Source organism: Mustela putorius, unplaced genomic scaffold (assembly GCF_011764305.1).
Source record: "Mustela putorius furo isolate JIRA1106 unplaced genomic scaffold, ASM1176430v1.1 tig00003845_pilon_pilon_pilon, whole genome shotgun sequence".
NCBI classification, from domain to species: domain Eukaryota; kingdom Metazoa; phylum Chordata; class Mammalia; order Carnivora; family Mustelidae; genus Mustela; species Mustela putorius.
Genome location: NW_025421998.1, coordinates 69889356 through 69915289, shown reverse-complemented (window position 1 = coordinate 69915289; position 25934 = coordinate 69889356). Strand labels below are relative to the sequence as shown.

The 25934-nt window shown below is 38.8% G+C and overlaps 1 protein-coding gene across 4 annotated transcripts in view; it reads right to left on the bottom strand.

Annotated features, from left to right (window-relative positions):
• Positions 1-1421: 1421 nt before the first annotated feature.
• The window catches only part of ZNF277 (zinc finger protein 277), a 110993-nt gene continuing 86480 nt past the window's right edge, over positions 1422-25934 (bottom strand). For 3 of the 4 annotated variants that reach the window (XM_013051030.2, XM_013051031.2, XM_045062885.1), the window contains 7 exons: positions 24989-25099; positions 22774-22906; positions 16606-16673; positions 14898-14994; positions 12890-12932; positions 11536-11710; positions 9447-9840 (listed from right to left, as the gene is read on the bottom strand). In XM_013051030.2, the coding sequence (XP_012906484.2) occupies positions 9654-9840; positions 11536-11710; positions 12890-12932; positions 14898-14994; positions 16606-16673; positions 22774-22906; positions 24989-25099 (814 nt within the window). In that variant the 3' untranslated portion in view covers positions 9447-9653. Of the gene's footprint in view, positions 1646-2816; positions 2951-9028; positions 9166-9293; positions 9841-11535; positions 11711-12889; positions 12933-14897; positions 14995-16605; positions 16674-22773; positions 22907-24988; positions 25100-25934 lie in introns of those variants that run through there. The other variant, XM_045062884.1, reaches the window with a different exon arrangement.

Sequence of the window (25934 nt, the reverse complement as noted above, 5' to 3'; positions counted from 1 at the left end):
AGCTTGTTTTCTGTAGCCTAATTTTATAAGCCCAAAAGAACCCAGCTTCACTTGAATCTCAGAATACTGTGAAATTAATATTAACTTAGCTGAATGTTTTCAGTTTGAATTAATATGCTTGTGATGTCATTCAATCTTGCAAATTGCTATCATCAGGAAGTGAACATGTTTTAGCTTTTCAAAGTATCAATTATGAGGCATAAGAGTTCAACTGCAGCTCTGGTTTAATCCTCTGGCTATCCATCATCTAAAGCGTATTGAGAGTTGAATTAAACTTCAAGAATGTAGGATGGCTATTTTTGCAGACTAGGCAAACAATAGCTGTAGTTTGATGCCCTTGATGAAAGTGGACTGGTGTGTTAATTCTGCACATGAAGTCAGCAAAGCACTTAACATTTTAAAGAATCCATTCTTGTTCTGATTCAGGTTTGAGTCTGTCCCTTCAAAAAGAATTGCTATTCCTCCATTCAGTAAAGAAGTTCAGGACTTGGCTTTGTTTCATTTTAAATTCCCATGTATTATTTTGTCATCAAAATACAAAATACTTGGTGGGGTTTTTTTCTTTTGGACAAATCCCCATCTCTCTGTTCCTCGATTTTCTCATCATCTCTTTACCCTTGATGAGATGAACATTCCTGACTAGAGAGCTCATAACATTATTTTGAGGGTCAGGTCAGATGATACATGGAGAAGTTGTGCAGACAGCTAAGTTCTACATAAAATGTTTCTTTTCTGGTCATGCAACATCTATCGTCATAGCAGTTACTGTTAGAGTCCTTTTGCACTACTACTTCCTCAGCCTTTGTGTAAGGTACAGAGCAATGCGGAAGGCAGGCTGGAAGTGCCAGGCAGTTTATGCTGTGGGAGCAGTCCTAGATCTGTGGCCAGTGGGGGTTGGTGGATAAATAGCCCATCTCTTTTGCCCTTTGGTGGTAGTGGTGGGTGGAGGGCCACTCCAAGTGTTCTATGCGATCCCCTAGTCCTCAGTAAGGTTGAACTCCAGTTCTCTTAGCAGTAACTTCTTCATTAATGAACACTTTAGTGTTCCTTCCATTTCATTTTTTACTTCCTATACTGCCATTTCCTGAGTTTACCTGTCAAGTAAATGATCTGCACTCAAGTTTTCTTTTAAGGTCTGTTTTTGGTGGAACTCAACCCAAGACCCTAGTTTTAATGGTCTTTCAAAAAATATACAAGCAGCTAGCTCACCACTGATATTCTAGAATTCTCTGGCTTTATCGCCCAGCCTTAGTTCTGGATTGGGATGGAGTCTGTTTTGCCTCCTGACTGCCAGGACTCCAAAGTATTTACCAGTAAACTCTTCAAGATGCGGTTTCCTAGTAACTTCGACTATACCTACCGTCCCCTGAGAGACTGTGTACCTTCTAGAGGGGCCGGGTGATACATGAGTCAAGCAGGCAGAGATGAAATATCACCTTTATTACTAATAAAAATGCTGTTGGAGAGCATGGCATACAGTTGTGGGCACTGACAATGAACCCCAAAGTTAAGCAGATTTATCCACATGGTCACAGACAGCATTGGGTAACTGCTGGCTTCTAACTTCACAGGCAGAGTCTGTCACTCTGAAGTTTGCAGAATGGAGGAGCAGAACAGGGTGTGCTCTCTCGGCAGACTGACAGATCTGAACAAGAAAAAGAAGGAGAAAGGGGCTGAGTCATAGATGCCTCGTTCTTGTTCCAGTCAGAAAATTCATTTTCCTCCCTCATAGCAGTGACAGGGGGCAGAAAGAAACTGAGAAAGGTATTGTAATGGATTCCTTTTCTTCTGGAGACAAGGTGCTAGGGAAATGGGTTTCCTTTTTCCAACACTCCCAGGTTTTTTTTTTTTTATTATTAGCTCATTGGCCTTAACCGTTAAATTCAAAGCCAACCAAGAGTGTGACCATCTCCTTGGCAGGAGATCAGCAATCTATCCTGACAGTACTGCTTCCACCACGAGCACATCCCCTTGCTTTCCCCATCCGAATGGCTGAAGAGCATAGCTATCGCCCTCAGAAGGCAGTTCAGTGACTGAAGTAATTCTAGGACCATGCTGAACCCTAGCTGAAAGTTCCTCAGTTCACTTTGCAGTCCTAACTGTGTCTAACCATGTTGTTTGGACAGTCAGGGGCTCTGAAGAGATTATATGACAATGTAAAGATACCTCAGTAAAAAATTTTCAGTAAAATATTGATGTCTGCCAATTTAAATATAACCCCTGTGAATTCCCCAGGGAAAAAAGTTGAGAGATTAGATTCTCTTTTATGCTTGAGTTAAAGATAAAGACATTAGAATCTAAAACTCATCCTTCTTGATTCTGCTCATTCTGAACCAGATGAGTTAGTTCTTCACGCCTTGGACAGCCACTGTGGGTCTTTCAGCAGCATGGACAGGGTCTCACTAGAACTACTGGTGTGGCTTTTTTCAGAATCTTAAAAGTTAAATTATAACCAAGTTTCTAGTATACCTCACTTTTAAAAAGGAAAGGATTAAAAAAGTTTATTTGAGAGAAAGAGAGAGATAGCAAGCTGGGGAAGGGGTAAAGGCATGAGGGAGAGGGAGAGGGAGAAGGAGAATCTCAGGCAGACTTGGTGCTGAGAGTGGACCCTGACTTGGGACTTGATCTCACAACCCTGAGATCACGAGTTGAGTGGATGCTCAATCGACTGTGCCACCTAGGCGCCCTGATATACCTCATTTTTAAGAGTATCATCAAAACAGCTAACACCAACATAACTAAACAAAAGAAAACAAATCAATACCAAGAGCTTCAAGTAATTATCAAGACAAAATGATGCTCCCCAAACCCTGTACCTTCCATAACAGAGACTCAAGGATAGCTTGATTTCCGCTTCAGCAGGGTGTTGAAGATCTTGACCAGTGAAGTTAAACTGCATTGGGAGGAATCTCCCCCAAGGGGTTACCACTGGTAACATGCTTCACCATTCCTGTGAGGAAAACCAACTGGTAATTCTCTCAAGGTGACCTATGAGATTGTAAGAGATCAGAATATGCCACCCCAATCGTTGCCACTCTGGCATAAGGATTATTTTGAACTGAAGGCAACTGAGATAAAGTTGGCATAGGATGAGCTCTCTGTGGTACCCTATCTACCTGAAAACAAGATCATAAATTGCCCAAGGTATCTCCCTCCTCCTCCCACCATCCCCCACTTTTCATACCAGGAAGGGACTAACACCCTTATCACCAGAGATGAGATGGCACCTCTTTGAGGTCTATACAAACCTTACCTACCTTACTAGCCCTTACCTACCATTAATTTGCCATGTATTTCCCTTCCTGCCATTTGCTGCCACTAAAAGCTCAGTCTTTTTCATATGCCTTGACAGTTCTGTTTAAATGTACCCTCTTTTGGTATAAGAGCACTCAAACTTAGCTGTTTCTTTGGGGGTTTTCTACTCTTTCTGAAAAGCCCCCTATGTAAAACTTTTTAAAAAACATTTTATTTATTTATTTGAGAGGAAAGAGAGAGAGAGTGGAGGTGAGTGCAGGGGGAGGGGCAGAGAGAGGGAGAGGCGGAGAATCCCAAACAGAATCCATGCTGAGCACAAAACTTGATCTCATGACCTATTAGATCATGACCTGAGCTGAAATCACAAGTCAGACACTTAACCAACTGAGCCACCCAGGCACCAGTTTAAAACTTTTAATATCAAATAACTTTTTTTGGTTAAATTTTTTTAAAAAAATGTTCTATTTAGGGGCGCCTGTGTGGCTGAGTCCGTGGAGTCTGCCTTTGGCTCTGGTTGGGATTCTGAATTCCGGGGATCAAGCCCTGAGTGGGGCTCCCTGCTCAGCGGAGCCTGCTTCTCCCTGTCCTTCCTCCTGCCTTTCTGTCTGCTTGTGCTCTTTCTCTAGCTCTCTGTTAAATAAATAAAATCTTAAAAAATAAAATAAAAGATTCTATTTATTTATTTGCCAGAGAGTGCACAAATGGGGAGTAGCAGGTAGAGGGAGAGGAGACTCCCTGCTGAGCAAGTAGCCTGATGAGGGACTTGATCTCAGGATCCCAGGATCATGACTCTAGCTGAAGGCAGCCGCTTAACTGTGGACTGAGCCACCCAGGTGCCCCAATGTCAAATAACTTTGTGTATTTTTTCTCTCTCTTTTTTTTTTTTTAGATTTTATTTATTTTATTTGACAGATAGAGATTACAAGTAGGCAGAGAGGCAGGCGGAGAGAGAGAGGAGGAAGCAGGCTCCCCGTTGAGCAGAGAGCCCGATGTGGGACTCGATCCCAGGACCCTGAGATCATGACCTGAGCCGAAGGCAGTGGCTTAACCCACTGAGCCACCCAGGCGCCCTATTTTTTCTCATATTAATCTGTTGACAGTTTATTTTGCAGAATCAGCTGAAGAACCTAAGAGGGCAGAGAAGTTTTCTCCCCTGTAAGGTATTTACATTCTTGCAAAGAAATATCCAGGGATGGCAAGCCCAATTATGAGTCTGCTGTGAGAGGTCTTTCTTTCCCATCTCAAATCTTAAAAACCTTTTTACTTTTCCTTTCCCCTCTGAGCCCTCTGTCTACAATATCCCCTGCCTGATCTGTGGGAATCTAGACTCTAAATATAACCACATGGTTTCCACACTGGCCTGTGCTGTTGGTCTTTGCTGTGGAATGACAGGCCTATAAAGCCTTTTTTTGAAGGGTAGCCTCTCTTTCATCCCCTCGTTGGTTTCACCTGGAAAACATCCTCAGCAGATTCCTGAACTAAAGCTGCTATGATCATTTCTGCAGCTGAAATTTCTAGGTTGAGCTATGAATCACAAAACCCCCAAAGTAACAGTGGGGAGGTAGATATTTATTCCATTCAGATGAACGTCTAGGTCATCGTTCAAGGGCTGGTGTAGCCTCAAGATAGGGATCCAGGTTCCTTTGACCCTCTTGCTCCATCACGCTTGGTTTGACCTCCCTGTCCCATATGCAGACATCTTTGGCAACAGAGCAGGAAGGGATGAAAGGAAAGCAGAGAGTGCTTTGTCTAGTATCTTAAGGAAGCTGTCACACTCGACTCTTCTGCTTGCATCTCATTTACTGTCATGTAGACGAGGAAGTGTCCTGAGCTGCTGGAGAACCTGGGAAATGTAGTCTTCATTCTAGCTGTCATATACCCAACTAAACTTATTATTCAAGAAATGGAGAATGAATATGGGGGCAACTGGACTACCAGATTAATTGTACCGGTGTGGACAGATACCTCTGTGGAGCCCTCCTCAGCAGTCCACCTTCCCTTGCTTTTGATTGGTCCAGGCCTCCAGCAGTATTTCCCTCCATTCTGCCTTTGTCAGCAATAGTGCATATGTTCTGGGTCTTGACTTCCCCTCTATGCCTTTCAAAGTGGAACCGCTGGATTTGTCACAGTTTAACTTACCTCCTAGTAAGTTAAAATTCCCCAATAAAGGCCTAGTGTTTCTACAGTCTGATGCCTTTTTTTCCTTTCCTTTTAAATCTTTCTCTTCTTTCTGGCCTAGACATGTACTTACCTGACATTCTGTTCTAGATTTCGTCTAATGGGGTCTTTTGTTTTGAGAGATAAATCACTAGGTCTGCTTGGCCAAAAGCAACGGTTGTTCAAAAACAAACAAACAAACAAACAAAACAAAACAAAAACAAACACAAAACCAAACCAAACAAACAAAAACCTTGGCCAGGGGGGCCTGGGTGGCTCAGTCAGTTGAGATTCTGCCTTTGGCTCAGGACGGAGCCCAGCATTGGGCTCCCTGCTCAGTGGGAAGCGGCTTCTCCCTCTCCCTCTGCCTGCCACTCTGCCTACTTGGGTTATCTCCCTGTCAAAGTAAATAAATAAAATCTTAAAACAATAAAAACAACAACAAAAAAACCTTGGCCACTCTCACCTTTCTGAGTTAGATAACTAGCATGCATTTTCTGATTAGGCTAATAGCCAATCCGGGCTTGGATTCCGTTTATCACTGTCCTTATTAGCTCTCTGGTATGTTTCATGTTTTCTGGTTACCTTTATTTAGTATTAAATTTTCAGAATTTCTCAAGCCTGCTCCCTCTGGGCATAGATAGCACTTGTATCTCTATTTACAATTCTAGTGACATCTGGAAACCCGTTCAATGATTCCTTGAATAGTGTACTTTCATCTGATTGATCCTCCCCTTTTGAATTGTCCAACCTTTCAGGGTACACTTTGCATCAGTGTCCCAATTTTTGAGGAGTTGCCAATAGTTCTTGACAAGTAGTCTCTATTTTCTGTGTAGCTCTAAGAGAGTCCTTTGCCAGTAGTGGTCTATATTCTTGCTCCCTCTGAGAGTCAGCACAGTTGGCTGAAATTTTGCTTCTATTCTTGTTTGATTTTTTTGGGACCAAGTTATTATTTCTGAGCTAAAAAAAACCCCACCCCAAACCTCCAAAACATCTACACATTTTAAAAATAACCTCTTATATCTTTTCCCTTTTATCTGTCCTTCAATTTCATTTTTCCTTTTATATCCACCTCATCTGTTCTTTAAGATCTCAACTTTATCTCCAAAAAACCTTTCTCCTTCACAAGCTTAATTATTCTTAATTTTGTTCTCATTCTTTCATTGCTCCTGTTTTAAAACTGAAGCATATTCTAGAAACACTCTACACACTTCCTGAACAAATCTGATTCCTAGACACACAAGGTTCTAGGCATAGGACTGTCTTCTTTGGTTTTAAAACAATTTAACTCAATCGTGTCTTTAACTTAGGCATTTTCCATTATAATGGCTTTTTTTTTTTTTTTTGCTTAAAAAAAAAGATTTATTTATTTAGGAGGGGGAGGGGGCAGAGGGAGAGTCACTCTCAGGCTGACTCCCCACTGAGGGCAGAGCTGGAAGTGGGGCTCTCATGACCCCAAGATCATGACCTGAGCCAAAAACACACAGGTGCCCCCCCCCTTTTAAAAAAGGATTTTATTTATTTATTTGAGACAGAGACAGCAGAGGGAGGGTGAGAGGGAGTAGCGCTCTCCCCACTGGGCAGAAGGCTCAAAGTCAGGACCCTGAGTTCATGACCTGAGCCAAAGGCAGACGCTTAACCAATTGAGCCATCTAGGAGTCCCTCTGCTTGGTGTTTCATAAGAGATCTGTGCAGAAGTCTGCAAAGTTGGAGGCTTTGAAAACTAAAGCCATGGTCAGAGCCTCTAAAATTTATATCCAGTCACTTTTGGATCACATGGCAGGGGATGACTTTTTTTTTTTAAGATTTTATTTATTTACTTGACAAAGAGAGAGAGAGAGAGAACACAAGCAGGGAGTGGGAGAGGGAGAAGCAGGCTTCCCGCTCAGCAGGGAGCCCATCTGGGGCTCCATACCAGGACCCTGGAATCATGACCTGAGCTGAAGGCAGACGCTTAATGACCGAGCTGCCCAGGTGCCCCTGGGGGATGACTCCTGAGACTCATGACAGGTCACATGACTTCAAGATTAGTCTTTGGGCACTGCCTACAGAGGCTGGTATTAACTGTTGGAAACTACAACTTCAAACTCCAGTACTCTATAGCACACATGCTATGTAAAGAATGTACTGTAAAAGAAGTGACAGCATTAGAAAATCATCACTTTGCAGTCACTAGAAAAAATAATAAGTAACAATTACCAATGAATACTGAGTGAGTTAGATAAAAGATCGATGGGGAACTTTATAATGATGCACTGACTGACAACACCTGAGTGGACTATCAGCTCTAAAATCTCTAAAAACTGGTACTAGGGATATTATGTGCCTGATGTGATACAACAGCAACAGTATTTCTTATAAATAATTTGTGCAAATAAGTTTTTGAACACAAATTTACTGGAACTTAAGTCCACCAGTCAGCAAGAAAAATGGGTGATAGAGGAACATGTTAAATGACACAAAGAGCATCTGATCATCCACATACAGAAAGTGAGATAATGGGCTTAGTTTCTTTAACAAAAAAGTGACATTTTAAGAGGAAGGAGGCACAAACTGTATAGATTATAAGACCCTTAAGAACCATACCAATCAAATGCAATATATGAATCTCACCTAGGACCCAATTTTTTTAAAAAGATTTTATTGATTTGAGAGAGTATGAGCATGACAAGGGGGAGGGGCAGAGGGATAAGGAGCAACAGACTCTCCACTGAGCAGGGAACCTGATTCAGGGCTCGATTTCAAGATCCTGACATCATGACCTGCTTTGCGAAGGCAGCCACCCAACCAACTGAGCCACCCAGGTAGGTGCTCCATGGGACCTGATTTAAACAAACCAACTGTTAAGGAGTTTTAGATTACCCAAATGTTAACAACTCACCACATTCACTTTAGCATCCTCTCTCTATATATTCACATTTGTTTTCTGAGAGTAAGTTGCAACCAAAATGCTCTTTTACCTGTAAGTTTAACTGTGTATTATCTAAAGACATGGACATTCTCATAAATAACCACAGTACAATTGTCAAAATCTGGAAATTAACACCAATTAACAGTAGCTACCGATCTTATTAAAAGTGTACTATTTGTCCCACTAGATCTTTTACGGCAAAAGAAAATTTTTGGGGGGTCCAGAATCTAATACAGGATTGCATGTAGTATTATCTTTTTAGTTTCCTTTAATCTAAAAGAATATTTTAGTTTTTGTTTTTCATGACCTTGACTTTTGAAGAATAAAGGCCAGTTATTTGGTTGACTGTCCCTCAACTTGGGTTTGATTAATGTTTCCTTGTTATATTCGTGTTAATGCATTTTTGGAAGGAATCCTCAAACATGTTTTGTCTTCCTCAGTGCATCTAATTAGAAAGCATACAGTATCTGTCCTGTAACTGATAATACTGTAAAAGGACATCTTGAGAAAGCTAGGGAAAATTGAAAACATAGGATATTAATAAGTTAATTTTGTTAGATGTCATAATGGCATTATGTTTATGTTTTTAAAAAATGGTACTGATCTGCTAATGATAGATAGATTGTAGAAGACGAGGCTTGATGCCCATTTCTAGGGAGTTTGATTACTCTATGCAGAAAGCAATAATGATAGTCAGATTTATACTTTTCTGAAATTGCTTCCAATCTGTGCGTTCTCCAGGTCTTTGACCATTTTTCCTTTCTTTTACTGGATCCTCTTTTTGGTCACTCTAAATCTTCCCCAGTGTAGTCAAATTCTGTGACTTGTTGGATGAAGAAAGCCTGTGGCGGAGGAAAGTGAAATTACGCTGAAACTAACTTTATAAATAATTTGAACATTTCATTTCTTTGTGATTTATGCGTCTTCTTTATTTAAAAAAGAAAAGAATTTTTTAAAGCAGTCTGTTCACCTAATGTGGGGCTCAAACTCATGAACCCCGAGATCAAGAGTCACATGCTCCATCAGCTGAGCCAGCCAGGTGCTCCAAATGTCTTCCTTATTATAAATAATTGAGTCTAATGAAATTAGATCATTTATAATGATTATATAGTAAAACTTTATAGACAAAAATACAAAAAGTCCTCATTTTATTTTTTGGAAAGTACTTTTTAAAATTTTATTTCACCAAGGAGTAATCCTTTGCTGATGTTCAAATTTAAACTATTCTTCTGTTTAAATTCTTCAAATTTAAACTATTCTATTAATCGTCTCATAAGAGAAAAAACACAAGAAGTTGCATTGTCTTCTAGTTTTTCTGTGGCATTTTCTTCTAGTTTTTCAAACTCTCATGTAGTAGCAACTGATTCAAAATACTGCTTTGTTTCAAAGCATGCAGTTTAGATATATCTTCACTGATGATGGTAATATTTCCATTTTGTTCCTGAGCTGTCAGGTCACTTTCACTGTCAGACAGTGTACATAGTAGAGTGTCGTTTTCATAGGTTGGAAAATAATACCTGAAAACAACCACAGATATAATGAATAACCAAACTATAACTCATCCACAAAAGTTTCTAGGCAGTTGACATTAGTATAATTAGTATAATTCTGCTGGGTTTCCTCGCCAATAATTTCAACGGCATTTTGCAAACGTGGTATGGGAGACAACTTCTGAATCACTTTTACTTTGACCTTTACCGGCTGATACCGGCCTTAGCTGCATCCTTGCTAGCTGCTCATTCAGCCTCTGTTTGATATTCCCACAAGAACTCACTATCTGAAAAGGCAGCTTACTCCAGAATTGGGCAGCTAGTTGTTAGAGATATTGCCATGAATGAAGCTAAAAATGAACCCCCTTCATTTCTATTCAAAGGTTCCAGTTCTTCCCTAGAAGATTACCAAAACTCAAATATGGCTACTTTTTCATACATGAGTCCTTTAAATACCTGATGAAAACACTGTTTCCTTTGAATATGTGTGTTTTCTTCCCAACCTAATCACTACTGGTTCCTTCATCCTAGGTGAATAAAAATTAAAACATTTATAGAATTTTATGTCTATTGTTCTGGCTCCTTTTTCTGGACACACTTAGGAGTTAGTTCTGGAGTTATCTCTAAAGATTTCAACTTATTTAAGAATTACAGGAACAGGGTCTCAGGCAATCCAGGACCAACTTTGTCTCTCACAAATCGGGACTTTTCTTTCTTGCATTCTTTTTAAAGAAGATATTTATTTATTTATTTGGGAGAGAGAAAGAGACAGAGAGAGCAAGGGAGTGTGAGAGGGGTGAGGGATAAAAGGAGAATCTCAGACAGATTCCATGCTGAGTACAGAGCCTGATGTGGGGGTCGATCTCATGACCCTATGATCATGACCTGAAACCAAGAGTTGGGACGTTTAACTGCATGAACCACCCAGGTGCCCTGAAATCTGGGATTTTCTAGAGGAAAATCTAGAGCTTTGGGGCTAGTATTGGGGGACGGGGGGGGGGCACTTATTTAACATTTCCTAAGAAGAGAGAAACCTCCAGGCGGCTAGAACCCTACACCCTCTCCAAGGTTCTCCCAGCTGAGGTTGTCCAGACTGCTATGAGAACCAGCCCAGATGGCTGAACTAGCAAAGGATATCTGGGAGTCTGATACCACCTCCATAGTACAGATCAGTGGACCAACTGCTTAACATTTATAAAGTTCTGAGATGCAAAATATATACCAAAAGCCCTAATAGTTGTGTGCTCTTTGACAGAATAATTTTATTTCTAGAAGTTTATCTAAATGAAAAATGAGACAAGTGTGCAACAATGCAGGCATATGGATATTCACTGTATTACTATTTATAAGAGCAAAATGCAAGAAACGACTTCAATAGCTAGGAAATTAGGGTATATCTATTGAATGGGATATCTGACAACTATTAAAAATGATGCAATTGATATGTATTACATATAAAAAAATGCATGCAATAATCTGTTAACAAAAATATAAAGAAAAAAATCTTCACTTCTATACTTACATCTTTTTCTTCATACCACAAAAATACTAGAGTTGGTTATACTTATAAAAGGGGATTCCTTTAAAAATACGGTTTTTTGAAGATTTTTGCTCTTTTTAAAAACGTATCTTTCTCTTTCATTAAGGTCTGGAGAAACTGAATAATGGAACAAATAAGGGATATGGAGCAAAGAAGTAGATGATTGGTTGAGTAGTACTCACTCTGGTTGATCCCACGTCTTTCTTTCAGGAAGCAGTGATGTATGTTTAGCTTCTTCCATATGCGTCCTTAACTCTGCTTTGGATTTGAATTTCACATGGCAGCCATAACATTTACATTGGTGAATTTGTCTCCGGATGAAATTGACCAGTTTTACTTGCTGGTAGAAATTTAATCCTGAAATAAGATAGTTTATACAATCATCAGACAACTGGTCAGGCCTATTTCTGAATTGTTATAATATTTTAAAAGAGCCAATTCTTTTTTTTTTAAGGTTTTATTTATTTTTTTGAAAGAGGAAGAGAGAGTGAGTGAGCATGAGCAGGGGGAAGGGCAGATGGACAAGCAGACTTTGTGCTGAGTATGGAGCCTGAAGTGGAGCTCCATCCCAGGACCCTGAGATCATGACCTGAGCCAAAGTCGAATGCTTAACCATCTGTACCATCCAAGTGCCTGAGTCACTTCTCTGTATTAACCAACCTGAAGAGGCACTACAATTATAAAGAATAATAGATACCAAACAATAACAGCTAATACTTATATAGGGCTTATGTGCTAGCCACTGTTCTAACCAGTTTCCACTCATTAATACATTTAATTCTTGCAGAACTCTACCACATAGGTAGTATTATCATATCCACATTATCTATTAGGAGACTGGCCAAGGTTGCACAGCTAGTGGGTGGTAGAGCCAGCATTTGACATACATACATGTCTGTAAGAAGAGCAAAGTAAAGTAACACTTTCCAGAGTCTAGGAAAGTAGTCAGTCAGTAAGCTGAGGTGTGGGAAGTGAGTGTTCTACTGCCTTTGATCCATTAACAAGTCAGTAATTTACATCTTCATGCCCCTAATCTTTCCATCATACTTATACTGAAAATGATACAATTGGGTCCATCTGTGACAAATAATCTAGCTACACTGTCAGGCAGTATAGTAGCTGTTTTATATATATTGTCCACTCCCTTCACATTCTGTTGACCTGAGGCATTATGTCACACAGCCAGTAAGTGCTGGAGCGGGACTATGAACCCTAGTCTGACCTCAAAAATCGATGGGCTTTCTCTTAGCCGCTTCCACTTTATTTATAATAGATACTAATCATTAGCTTGTATTTTATTTGAAGGATTCATGTATGTAGGAAAGAAGAAAGACCATATGAAATAAAAAACCATATTTGAGTATTACAGTTCAAAATGGTTGTGAATCACTGCTTCAGGCAGTCCCATTGAGACCATCTGTGGAGAGACACATTTGGCTGTGCATTCTCCAATCACGACTCCTGAACAAGGCATCATTTACAGGAGTGTGTATAAAAATGCAACATCATGGAAAACAACTTCTGAATCAAACTCACCAAGTTCTGACTTTATTTTGAGGAGATCAAACTCGTGAGCATCCTAAAAAAGGAATGAATATCTGTGAGCATATAAATTATTTAATCTTTCAGGCTGAAGTTATAAACAGACGGCTTATTCATAGGAGTTTGAACACTGTTGAAACTCAGTCTCAGTTCATCATGTTCTGCTTTTGAAGTATTCGAAATATAACTGCTTCCCCCAACCACATCCAACTACTTTTTAAAGCACAGTCCAAACAAGTCATGCCAATCAGTTGAAACATTTTAATTATTCACAGTTTGTATCTACAGTTTTCACAATTTACTATGTATGCATTCTGCAATCTGACAAAGTGTCCTCAGTCTGTGGTAAAATGTGGCCCTATTTACTGTATTGTGTGCCTGGACTACAATTATGGATATAGGTCCTCTGCTACACAAGCAGATAGGTAATTTTACAAATCCGCTTTTCATTTTATGCCATTAAGCATACTGTTTAATGCAAATTTCTCTTCACTGACATCTTCCCATAAATTTTATTTCTTTTGATTTTTACAATGCAGTCTTCTTCTGTTCCACTTGTGCAATCGTCCATCTGGGTAAATGTTTGAACTTAAAAGCTTACAGAGAATAAAGAACATCTAACTTCCTATGAAGGCATTCAATGTAACATCAGAGGCCGGATAATTAGGAAATCCATGGTACTTTATGACTGGAAGTGACTGAGCAGAGGGCGAGGACACAGGTCAAGGATGTTGCAAAGGAAATTTCCTATACAAGGTAGGGGTATTAAGACTCCTTTCAATTCAAAGATATTAGGATATTATTAATTAAATTTAAACACTGGAAATTATACACACATACTATTAGCTAACCTGTTTCAGAGAAAACGACTCTCTGCTTTCTTAAGGGTAAATGCTCATGGCCTTTCACATACATTCTATTTTTTTTTTAAATGGAACTAAGAAGAGTGTTTCTGAATGAGAGCAGGGAGAAGGTGGGTGAAACAGGATAATCTGCGTTACTGTTGGCAGAGATGGCTGGGGGAGGGTAGGGAGAGCGAATCAGAATCATCCAGTAATATTTTTTAATTATAATCACTCCTCTACCTTTAAGCTGCAGTACTGTCATGACTCATTAGATGTCCCCCCTCTTCACCCGCACTGTCCAGCTGAGGATCAGAGTTGTTGGGAGTGTGTCATCTCTCAGATATACTGGGGTGAAAAAAGGTTTAGAACTGCCAGCTTCAAGCTTCATTATAACATAAAAATGGCATCCAGAAGGGAACACACGAACTGGAAATACCCTCAAATTTCTTCCCTCCAAATTCTTACAACTGCAGGAGCTGCACAATCACATCCTGTACCCTCAGCCTCTACACTGCCCATGCCCCACTGCCCATTTCCCTCAAGGGCTTCAGGAACCCTTTCCTGCTTTCCTTATTCACTAGCACAGGAGGCAGTGGAAAAAGATGCAGAACCGTCCATATCTTGAGTACTGTTACTCATGGTTACAGGGCCCACATTGTAAGCTAGAATTATCTCATAAACATCTCAGAGGTAGGATGGCCTCAGTGGTCTGTGAAATCCCACTCCAACAGTTTGCACAGGTCTTGTGCATTATACTAAATTGCCCTGAGTTCTGGTTCTTCTTGATGGATTGGGCCTGTCTCTTCTGTTTTGCCTATAGCACTTTCTTTTTAATAAAAGATTTATTTATTTATTTGGCCGGGGGTGGGGGGAGGGCACGAGTGAGCACAGGAGGAGGGGCAGAGGGAGAGAATCTTTCAAGTAGACTCTACGCTGAGGGTGGTGTTGAACTCGGGGCTCGATCTTACAGCCCTGAGTTCATGACATGAGCTGAAACCATGAGGTGGATGCTTAGCCAACTGAGCCATCAGGTGCCCCACTTACAGCACTTTTCGGAATAGGATAATGGCAGACTAAACATAAGCTGATAAGACTGCAGTCATGATCAGTGTCCCTGTTAGAAAAAAACAAAATTCAAATGAATAAAAGTATCTCACCTCCATGTGGACACATAATTTCTCAATGGTTTCTGCTTGCTTTTCACAAAATAGGCAGACAGCAGAGTCAGGGCGTTCTTCCCAATCAGACCAGTCACTGTGTTAAAAAGAAAACAGCAAATAGAGAGATTCCCCTCATTAAGAGGGTGTACTAAGCAGTCACTTGCTATTACTTCCTCCCCCCTGGGAAACCCTGCCACTCTCTTTCAACTCTGACATTTTTGTAAAGATTGTCACATCATATTATGACTTTTTGATATAGTTTTGAAATTCAAAGCAGCACCATGAAATTAATATAAATAGTGAACAGGTGCTGCTCCATTTTCTTCTATTTGCTTCTCTTCTGAGCAGCTATTTTACTACAGAATCAGATTAATGTCTTTCTGACACAACTAGGTTTAATTCACAAAGGAGGCACATCAGTAGATGCGATGCTCCCTCTCATTAGCCACAACCACTAAGTACACATGCTGTGAGGTGCGATGCTGGGAGTGTGTCTCTGCATGACAAATGGTGTGTTTTAAAAAGGCAAACCATGTATCCTTCATGTGAGAAATACTGATCATTTTAAGTGTTAAATCTGACAATAAACAGAGAGATCAAAAACCACACAGGACCCATGTTACCATTCCTGTCTACTCCCCATCCCCTGACTTATTTTGAAGACACTATCAACTTCTTGTCCTAAGCCTGGAAAACTGAAATCCCAGGAGAGAAATAAGGTCAAGCATCTTTGGAAAAAAAGAGGATGAGTAACAGGGAATCCTTTAAGGTTGAAAAGAACACTTCCCAAGTTTGTAATTCCAAGGAAAGAAGCTGTGAATATTTTAACTAGGTCAATGGGATGTACATGGAACAAGGTTAGTTCCGTGACATTCTCTACTCCAATGACAAGCAGCATGGAGAGTTCAAAGTTTGTGTAACTTCAAGATCTGGGCACCAACCAAGTGAGCAAAATACCAGTGGGATGTATCTTTCTCTGCATTATTTTTTACTTGTGTGTTCAATTAACAGCTTTTTAAAAAACTTTTAAAATTTTATTTTTATTTATTTATATATTTATTTTTAAGGATCTTATTTATTTATTTGAGAGAGTGATAGACAGGACAAGCAGGGGTGGGGGGATTGGGGAAGGGAGAGGGAGAAGTACACTTCTTACTGAGCAGGGAGGCATGGGGCTCGACTCTAGGACCCTAGGATCATGACCTGAGCTGAAGGCAGATGCTTAACCAACTGAGCCACTCAAGAGCCCCTAAAGTTGTTTTTTTAAAAAATTAATTTATTTATTTTAAAAGATTTTATTTATTTATTTGAGAGCGAGAGAGGAGGAGGAGGAGCAGAGGGAGAGGGACAAGATGACTCCACACTGAGCAAAGAGCTTGATGTGGGACCCGATTTCATGGCTTTGAGATCAAGACCTGAGCCAAGACCAAGAGTCAGATGTTCAACTGTGTCACCCAGTCACCCCTCAATTAACAGTTCTAATGGCAAAAGACTATTTCGCTGGAGTAACAGTTGCTTTAGTGATTTTTATGTCAAAGTTACTTGGAATTCAGGTTTTTGCACTATTACATGGACGGATGATGACAAGGAGAGAAAGTTTTCTTCGTTTCTATTGTCTTCAGAATAATCACTTTAAACCAAACTATAGAATTGTTTTCCTACTCTTAAAACACAGCAATTAATTAGCAGCCATAACAAATCTTACTCTTCCTGATGGTCTAGCAACTCCCGATCATCTTCCAGTTGAACTTCCTCCCACGACTTTCCAAGTTCCTGTTGTGGGAAGAACAGAGAGATTAGGGAAGATGGAGGGAGCAGGAGGAAGAGGAGAAAGGAGAGAGAAAATAGACACAAAATTAAAATAATAAAACCCACTCAAAACCACATACTCACTGGTTTTAAATCAGTATAAGTAGGATTTATTAAAACAGTTATTTCAGTGACAAGGAAGGATGTATCCTAAAATGCTTTTAATAAGTTTTTCTTTTTGGAGAAGCAGTGATATTCTTTCAATCAAATTCCTTTCTCTTAAATGTAAACCAGTTTCTCAACCCTGGATGCACATTCGACTCTTTTGGGGACCTTTTTTAAAAAACCAAAAATATCTCTTGATGGAGCCTGTGAGACACCCACGTAGCTGGACTGTTTCTCCCTGAGGTCCCCTAGAGTCTATTTTTCAAACAGCAGCCACAGTGATCTTTCTAAAGGATGCTTCCTTGTTTGTATAAACTCTCCTATGGCTTTTTACCAAACTTAGAACAAAATTCAGAGGACTTATCATGGTGTGAAAGATCTGCATGTTCTGCCCTGGCTCCTTCTTCGTTACTATGCCCCACGCCTTTTTCTCTGGCTCAATTTGCTCCAGACAGATCAGTGTCTTCACTATCCCTTGAGAGCAACAAGCTCACCTCCATTGGCTACTTCCGGACTTGTTGCATTTTCTGTCTGAACATTGCTCTCCCGCATAACCGTGTGGCTCAGTCGTGGGGGCATCTGCTTAAATGCTGCCGCCTCTTCTAACTCCTCGGTCTAAAACAACACCTATTCTTCCAGTCACTTTTTATTCCCCTATGATATTTTATTATTTTACTTTTTAAAAAGATTTTATTTATTTATTTGACAGACAGAGATCACAAGTAGGCAGAGGGGCAGGGGGAAACGGGCTCCTGCTGAGCAGAAAGCCTGATGCGGGGCTCGATCCCAGGACCCTGGAATCGTGACCTGAGCTGAGGGCAAAGGCTTTAACTCACTGAGGCACCCAGGTGCCCCGATGTTTTATTATTATTATTTTTTAACATCAATCACTTCCTGAAATCAGTTCTGTGTATCTGTATGTTTTCTCATTTGGTATTCGTTTTCTCCACCAGAGTCCATGAGGACATGAACTCCCCAACAAAGCCCATGAGGACATGGACTTTGTTCATTGTTCTATTTTTAGAGCCAGGCATATATGGTAAGTACTAGAAAATACTTTAAAAACTGAATTGTAACTGAAAAAGTCTAAAAATTCAATACCAATTTAGATCCTACCTCAAAAGGTTTTTATAAGGTGACTAAATAAATTAGTTCACATAGAGGCAAATCTCAGAGATATTGCAGGTTTGGTTCCAGACTACCCCTGTAAGGCAAGTTGAATAAATGTTTTGGTTTTCCAGTGCATATAAAAGTTATGTTTACATTATACTGCAGTGTATTATGTGTGCATAATATGTGCATTACGTCTAGAAAAACACTGTATCTACCTTAATTAAGTATTGTGAGCATTACCAAAATGTGACTCAAGAGACATGATGTGAGTGAATGCTGTTGAAAAAAGGGCACAGATAGAGTTGCTCAATCCTTCAGGACTGCCATAATCCTTCAATTTGTAAAAATCCATGAAGCACATAAGTGAAGTGAAATAAAACTAGTTATCCCTCTATATAAAGTACATGGCAGCAGGCAATAGTAAGTACTCAAATATCTACTTCAACGCCTTTTATCTCTTACAGTCCATGGAGAAGTTGCACCCATGTAGGGCTGGGTCTGGCAAACTTAGCCATAGTTTCAGCAAAACTTTATGGAGTAATGAGCAGGAATGATTTCTTTTGCCCTAACCATTTATCTTTTCTATTCCTGAATCATTTATTTCTCCTCCTTATTTTTTCTTCTTTCTCCATCCAATTTCCCCACTGTGCCATGCAAAAGCCGACAGTGCACTAAAGAAGGATGTAGAACAATAATGGGTACCTTTCCAAGCAGCTAAACTATGGTTACAGTCAAGCCCAACCTGAGTTGTTAAAAATACAGACGTTCTTGTTTGATATTTCTCTTTTGGAAAAAAATAACTAAAATTCACTGTCAGTTTTGAACTTTTTTCTTTTCTCAAAAAAGGTATTCAATTAACGAAAAACAAAGAACTACAAGGTCCATTATGATTTAGGGGAAAAAGAAAATCTATCATTTGTCAACTTAATGAGAGGTGTTGAGGCTGTCATTATCTATCAGCTAAATGATGCATAAATTCAGACACGCAGAGATTTACCATAATGTCATTAGAGATAGTAATTTGGACTCTATATATAATGTACTTCCCAGAGTGTCATGAAGTGTCTGAACCTCATTATGGACATCAGGAATGGCTTCAACACTGCCAACAGGATCTCTGTTAGTTGGAATTTTTTGTGATAAAATTAAATCTTTCATGGATTACTTGGTCTCTCTGGACTTATACTTAAAGGTCATTGCTGCAGGATATTATTCAAAGAAGGGCCATCTGTGGTATTACCATTTTCAATGATAGGGACAAATGTTGTTTACCAATAAATGTTTTGGCCAAAGAGACATAAAATATCTTTTAGTGTCAAACTTCCAAACCCAAATAATTATTTTGCAACTTTCTGAGTATTCAGTATAACATGGAGGGATTTTCCTAGGCAACAGCACTAACCATTTACCACTTGAGAGGAAAATGGAACTTGGTGTTCATTAGTGTATTAAGAAACAAGTGGTTTGCATGTGACACTGGCCCAGACTTTCCTAGAATGTTCCATCTTGTGTAGTCAAATATATATGATTTATTATAGGAATAAGACCCAAGAAGTAAAAAAAAAAGGCACAGACTCTCTAATTAAGATGCTGTGCTTGCTAATGAATCATGTTCGGAAAGCAAAGATTTCAAGAAAAACAAAGTTTGGAAGGCGTATCAGTAAAGATGTTCAGCACACCCCCTCAAACCCTTACATCAGATGGTTTATGATCAATGAGAGAGTGGGCAAGAAAAACAAGACAGAAAAAAGAAATCTCCTTCACCTAGTAGCATCCCCACCGCTCCAATACACATACTTGTACGTACTTACATGAAAAACCCATTATAAACGGAGAAAAAGAAATGCTTTAGTTTTTATTTTTTCGAGTTTTTATTTAAATTTTAGTTAGTGAGAAGTGTTTTACATGGTGGGGCACTTGGATGGCGCTTGGTTGGTTAAGTGTCAGCCTTCAGCTCAGGTCATAATCCTAGGGTCCTGGGATGGAACCCTGTGGCAAACCTGCTTCTTCCTCTTCCTCTGCTGTTCCCTGCACCACACCTCCCCCACTTGTGTTCTCCTCTCTCTCAGAGAAATAAAATCTTTAAAAAAAAAAAAAAAAAAGAGAGAAGTGTTCTAAATGTAAATAATTTCATTAGAAAGAACTATACTAAAACTATAAAAACAGGTTAAGAGCCAACTTTTGTTACAGCTAGCTTTGTATATCTTCAATAATAAAAAATACAAATAAAAAATGATAAAACCACTGCAAAAATAATTTCCTTTAGGAAAACTTAGGGCTTGAAACATGAATGCCTTAGGACTCGGTAGCTGACGGCTCAGTGATGATGGCAGGGGCATCTGAACGGGAAACTGCCTGTGAAATTGTCCCCTTGACCATCTCCACTATTCACCGAACACTTTTGTTTGTGAGAAAACAGAGAGAACCCATAGTAGGTAATCTAGTCTCTGCATAGTGACTTTTTATGAATTTGCAAGTCTATTATTATTAAAAAACTGATATGAATTATTAAGTATGAAAATTATCTCACCTAAGGAAAAAAAAAAGGAATCTGTCAATTTGGTGAGCTCAGAGGAGAGCCAAAACCACTTCTGTGCCTAAGGTCTCCCACCTTAGATGACGATTAGAGTCCAGGAAATATCCTGGATGCTGCCATCACTGCTGAGTGGAGATTCTGCTCCGAGTGGAGAAGAGGAACTCTGCTGGCACTTATCTGCTACAGATAAGTGCCAGCAGAGGAAAAAGTGAAGGAAATTGATATGGAGAGGTTAAGAATCCTGTTCTAACTATGTGACTCTGGGAAAAGATCCGTGCTTAGTCTCCAAACCTATAAAAATGGGGATAATGATAAAATCTGTGACACATGAATATGGTTAAGAGTAAATGACTTAATATACATATCCAATACAGTGCCAGGCATATAGCAAGTAGTCAAATGCTGCTAGTTAAAAGAAAAAATTGCTGATATTAATAGTCTCCTAAAATGAATTAGTTTTCATTTTATATACTATTAAAGTCCTTATATTCTCTTGAAACACTCTTCTTAAGCTATGATTCATGCCACATCATATCTGGACACTCAGTGGGCAGTATTATCTAGCCTGTTCATCTAGAGACAGCTGAAATAATTGCAAATAATTTCAGTTTTGAAAGACTTACTATTTGATGCCCAGAGAATAGAGCATCGTACTTTTCTGAAATGCCAGCAGAATTTGAGTGAAGCGTCTTTGAAGTCTCCTCTAAAAGGTAAATACCTCCAGCTATATATATAATGTTTTGCTAGTCCTAAACTCTCAAATATTATTTTAAAAGATGCCCACGAGGAAGTACTACTAAATTGCTTCCGTGTAGCTGATATTTCTTAGAGCTAACACTGAGGTCCACTCCCTGTTGGATTGGGCTGGGCCCTGAAGCAGTGTTTGTTCTAGGAATTAATGATTGAGTGATTTCAAGAGAAGACTGAAGGACTCAAAGGCTGGCTTTGCCTTTAGCTAGTTGTAAAACATTTGCAGCAGATCATGGCAACTTCTCAGAGCCAACCTTCAAACACATGTCAAACTTGCTTCTCAAGGGGAATTTTATTTTAACAGTACAAGGATTAGTTAGAACAGACAAAAATTCCAACCCTACAGCAGACCTTTCCAACATATTTCAGGAGATGCTTGCTTCTGTCCAATTGATAAAATGGTTGATTATAAGCAATTATGCCTTCTGTGGCCATGAGTTTGATTTCTAACTCATTCCTAATGAGAGGAAAAAAATAATTGCCACTGCTTAAAAAAGTGTCAGAAACAACTCTCTTTCTCCTAATAAAAGTGGAGAGTTATGTAACCCTTTTCTTTATACCAGTGGATTATTTCACTTGTTATGTACACCCCCAAATTCAGCAGAATAGGGCAGGGCCAGTAGCACTGCCAGTCACTGTGGCAGTCAAAATCCCCACTTCCATTTCTAAATACACCACCCCCCCACCACCCCCAGTGATACATGCCTCCTACCGAGTACCTTCTCTTAACGAAAAAAAGCCCATGAAATGGTACTGAGGTTTCTAGGAAGGAAACCTTCCAATGCATTTAAAATCCTTCACATGGTAACACCATTATCACATTCTATTAGCTGAACAAATCAAAGTCCTCTTGCCTAGGGAAATTACTTGGTTTCTCTAAAACCTCCATCAAAGATAAGCTGGCTAAGGAGGATGGTAAGTTTGGTTTTTTGTGGGAAAAGGAAGATTTTTTTTTAATGGGGAGAGAGGAAAGAGTGAAGAGATTTTTTTTCCCCTCTCATTAAGAGAAAATCTTAGTGAGGCTCCATGCCCAGTGTGTGAGCCTGACTTGGGGCTTGATTTCACAATCCTGAGATCATGACCTGAGTGGAAATTAAGAGTTGAACACCCAACAAACTGAGCCCCCAGGCACCCTTACGAAGAGGCTGTTTTTAAAGAGTTATCTAGCATAAGATACTACCACATGCAGAGGCCAAAAGATGTTTCTTGAGTAGAATACAGAAGTCTCTGGTCTCAAGGTAATAAATACCATAACAAATAAGTAAGAGTATGTAGATACTCAAATACTTTGTTTATTATTACTTTTTTTTTGGTCCAGATCACTGTGAATTCTAGAGACATGACATTTCTACTATATAAACATCTGGCAAATTAAAGACAAACCGAATCAAATTATGCTTTGTAAACTAAACACTATGAGGCTAATCACTGCTTGGAAGTGTCCCTCGATTACATTTTGACCTTTATACTAATTGCTTGTTTAAATATTAGACAGCCCTTAGAAAGATTTTTGTTTGTGGAAATGCAATCAAATTTTAAATTATGAAGAGAAAGCCTTACCAAATAATTGATGACATAAAATCGGTCATATTCTCTGTTCTTAGGATTAATCCTCCGATGCTGTTTTTTCCTCATATGATCTTTAAGTGTATTTTTGTCCCTGAAGGTTTTCTCACAGTACAAGCACTGCAAGCTAAAAAAAAAAAAAAAAAAACAAAACACAAACACTGACAGATTACACATGTCTCCTGGAGAGCCGCTATAAAAGTCCTTTATTTTCAAGTCTTATGATTATTCATTTTAGGTCACAGAATCTTCAAGTGGGATACAACATCACTGTCAGAACCTCTTTTACTTCATTCATTCAGCTTTGTGGGATGCAGGCTTGGTTTATTTTGTGGTTGGCTACACTGGCCAACTTGGCTATGCAGTCAAACTGTGACAAAGATAGCTAATACCCAAAAGCTACTTTGGCGTCTTCTAATCAAATTTTCTCTTCTAAAAATGAAAATGTAGTTATGTTCTTCAACTAATTACAATGATAACTAGCACTGGTTGCCTCCATTGAGTACAACAAATTAGTCCATGATTTGGCACATTCTCTGAGCTGATTTGCAGGGATTAATACCTAGTTCTAGTACACACTAGCTGGTCAAGTTACTTGCCTTCTCTATTGACATTCATTTTCTAACTAACAAAACGTCTTTCTCAACCTAGGTCTGACAGTGGATACTGCCTGTAACTTCTCCCTATCAGTCATTAGAGTTCTATTTTTTGGAGTCACACAGATTATGTCTATGCTCCCTTTTACATGAAAATTCTCAAATGAGTGAAATCATTTGTTTTAATTTCGAATTCTTTTGCCATCACTACTAAACACCCTTTGAACCATTTCTTGTGCCAGAGAAATAACTGTATTATTTAACAGCAAATAATTTATGGCATTAAAAAAAGCTCATGCTAATCTTGCTAGAAAGCACATCTGTTATTATTTTATAAATGAAGGATCATTTAGTAAGAGTAAAAGGACTTGTTTTAATGTAGTGTTGATATCAGAATTTGAACTTGGAACTTTTAATATTTCTTTCTTACTTAATGTCATTGCTCTGAATGTTGTGTGCTGAGATTTCATTTGGAAAAAAAAAAAAATACAGGGGTACCTCGGTGGCTCAGTTGGTTGAGTGTCTGACCACTGATTTTCACTTGGGTCATGATATTGGTCATGCTATCAAACCCTGGGTTGGGCTCCACATTTAGTGGGGAGTCTGGGAGTCTGCTTGATTTTCTCTCTCCCTCACCTTCTGTTCCTCCCCCTGCTTAAGCTCTCTCTCTAAAATCCAATAAATAAAAATTTTAAAAACAAACAAACACAAAAACCCCAAAACTTGGTTTTGAGAGAAAAAATATTGGGTCCTCTCCTAGAGAGAAATGTTGATCAATTTCTGAAAGGCATTTTAGTGACCTAGTGAATTTCCTTCCTTATTTTACAAGTTAAGCTCTAGATACGCACTAGATATCCACAGTCACCAGAGTATGAACTTAGAAAAAGTGGAGTGTTATGATATATAAATGTGAGTAAGTACTAAAAGGTCAAAGAATGGATAGAGTTTATCTCACATAAAGCTGAATAACAGAACATTTTGACAATATATTTACTACATATGTGAAAAATTATACTGAAAAACAAATGAATTACCAGTACAAAATTAAGAAATGTGGAGATACTAATGAGGAAGGGCATGTATGAAAATTCAAGGCAATTAATAATGTTCTATTTCTTTTTTTAAAAAAAGATTTATTGAGAGAGAGAAGAGGAAGAGGACATGTGCGCACACCCATGTGCATGAATGGGGGAGTGGGAGGGGTGGAGGGAGAGAGAATCTCAAGCAGACTTGACCCTGAGACCATGACCTGAGCCAAAATCAAGAGTTGGGATGCTTAACTGACTAAGCCACCCAGGAATCCCTGTTCTATGTCTTAGGCTAGATGGAGAGTATATGCTTCATACCCTATATAGCATATGTTACATGGTATGTACATTGTTTGGTATTTATGATACTTTTTCTAAAAAACAGTAAAAGACAATATGATCAGAGAAAAAGAAGGCTGTCATGTAAAATGTGAATGCCTCTAACAGGAGAAATGAGAAAATTCCATTTTATTATTCACTTCTATTAATTAATCATAAAAAATTCACAACAGACAATAAAAAAAATTGCCAAGAGTCCAAAATTAAAATAGCTTCAGCTTGTGTTTCATGAAAAAAAATACTTACTTGTCCAGCTTTTTCTGTAAAGTGCATAGAAATTCATTGCAGTTTACAATGTTGTCTGGCAATCCAATGTTGAAAGCATGTTCTCTGGCCATGTGGTTTAAAAGAACAGATCTAGGAAGAAATTTGAGCAATTCATATTATTTACAAATCATCTAGAAACAAATCAGGTTAGGGATATCAATTTTATAATGACAACACTAATCAGAAGTACATGCAAAGGTTAAACACTAAAATATAAATTTGGGCTATGAAAGAGCCATATGTTATAAAGTACTTAAGTACACATATAATCACAATAGTTCTTTACAGTGAGTTAAAGTTCCATTATCTGCCAGTGGACAGGAATATACTCTAAAGATGAATTGGGTTTCTGTCCTTTAAACTAGTACATAAACTGTGGTTTGCCTACTTTTCCAATTCATCATGGGAAAGAGGAAGAGACAACTGCCAAAAGGAAATATGTCCTGCTATGTACATCCTGGGATCACAGACATTTAGTCAGCCCACTATCAGACACAGACCAGGAACCCACAGTAAACACATCTAAGAATATGTAAGGGTTACTATAACCTGAATACACCATGACCAGTCTGTTGCTAAGTTTATGCTGAAAAGGAAAATTTTAATTTTTCTAAGTTTTACACAGCAAAAATGCCTATGTGTAAAATATATTATCCTACTGGATCTTTAGCATAACTTTATTTTTATTTAAAATAAACAACTTTATTTTTATTTATTTTATTTTTTTTTAAGTTTATTTATTTATTTAAGTAATCTCTACACCTAACATGGGGCTTGAACTCAGGACCGCAAGATCAAGAGTCCCATGCTCCTAGTGCTGAGTCAGCAAGGCACCCTCGTTATCACAATGTTAGTTCATAACATGAAGGTGACAGTTTTGGGGAACTCATTAGTACACAGACCATTAAAAGACTATACACATTGA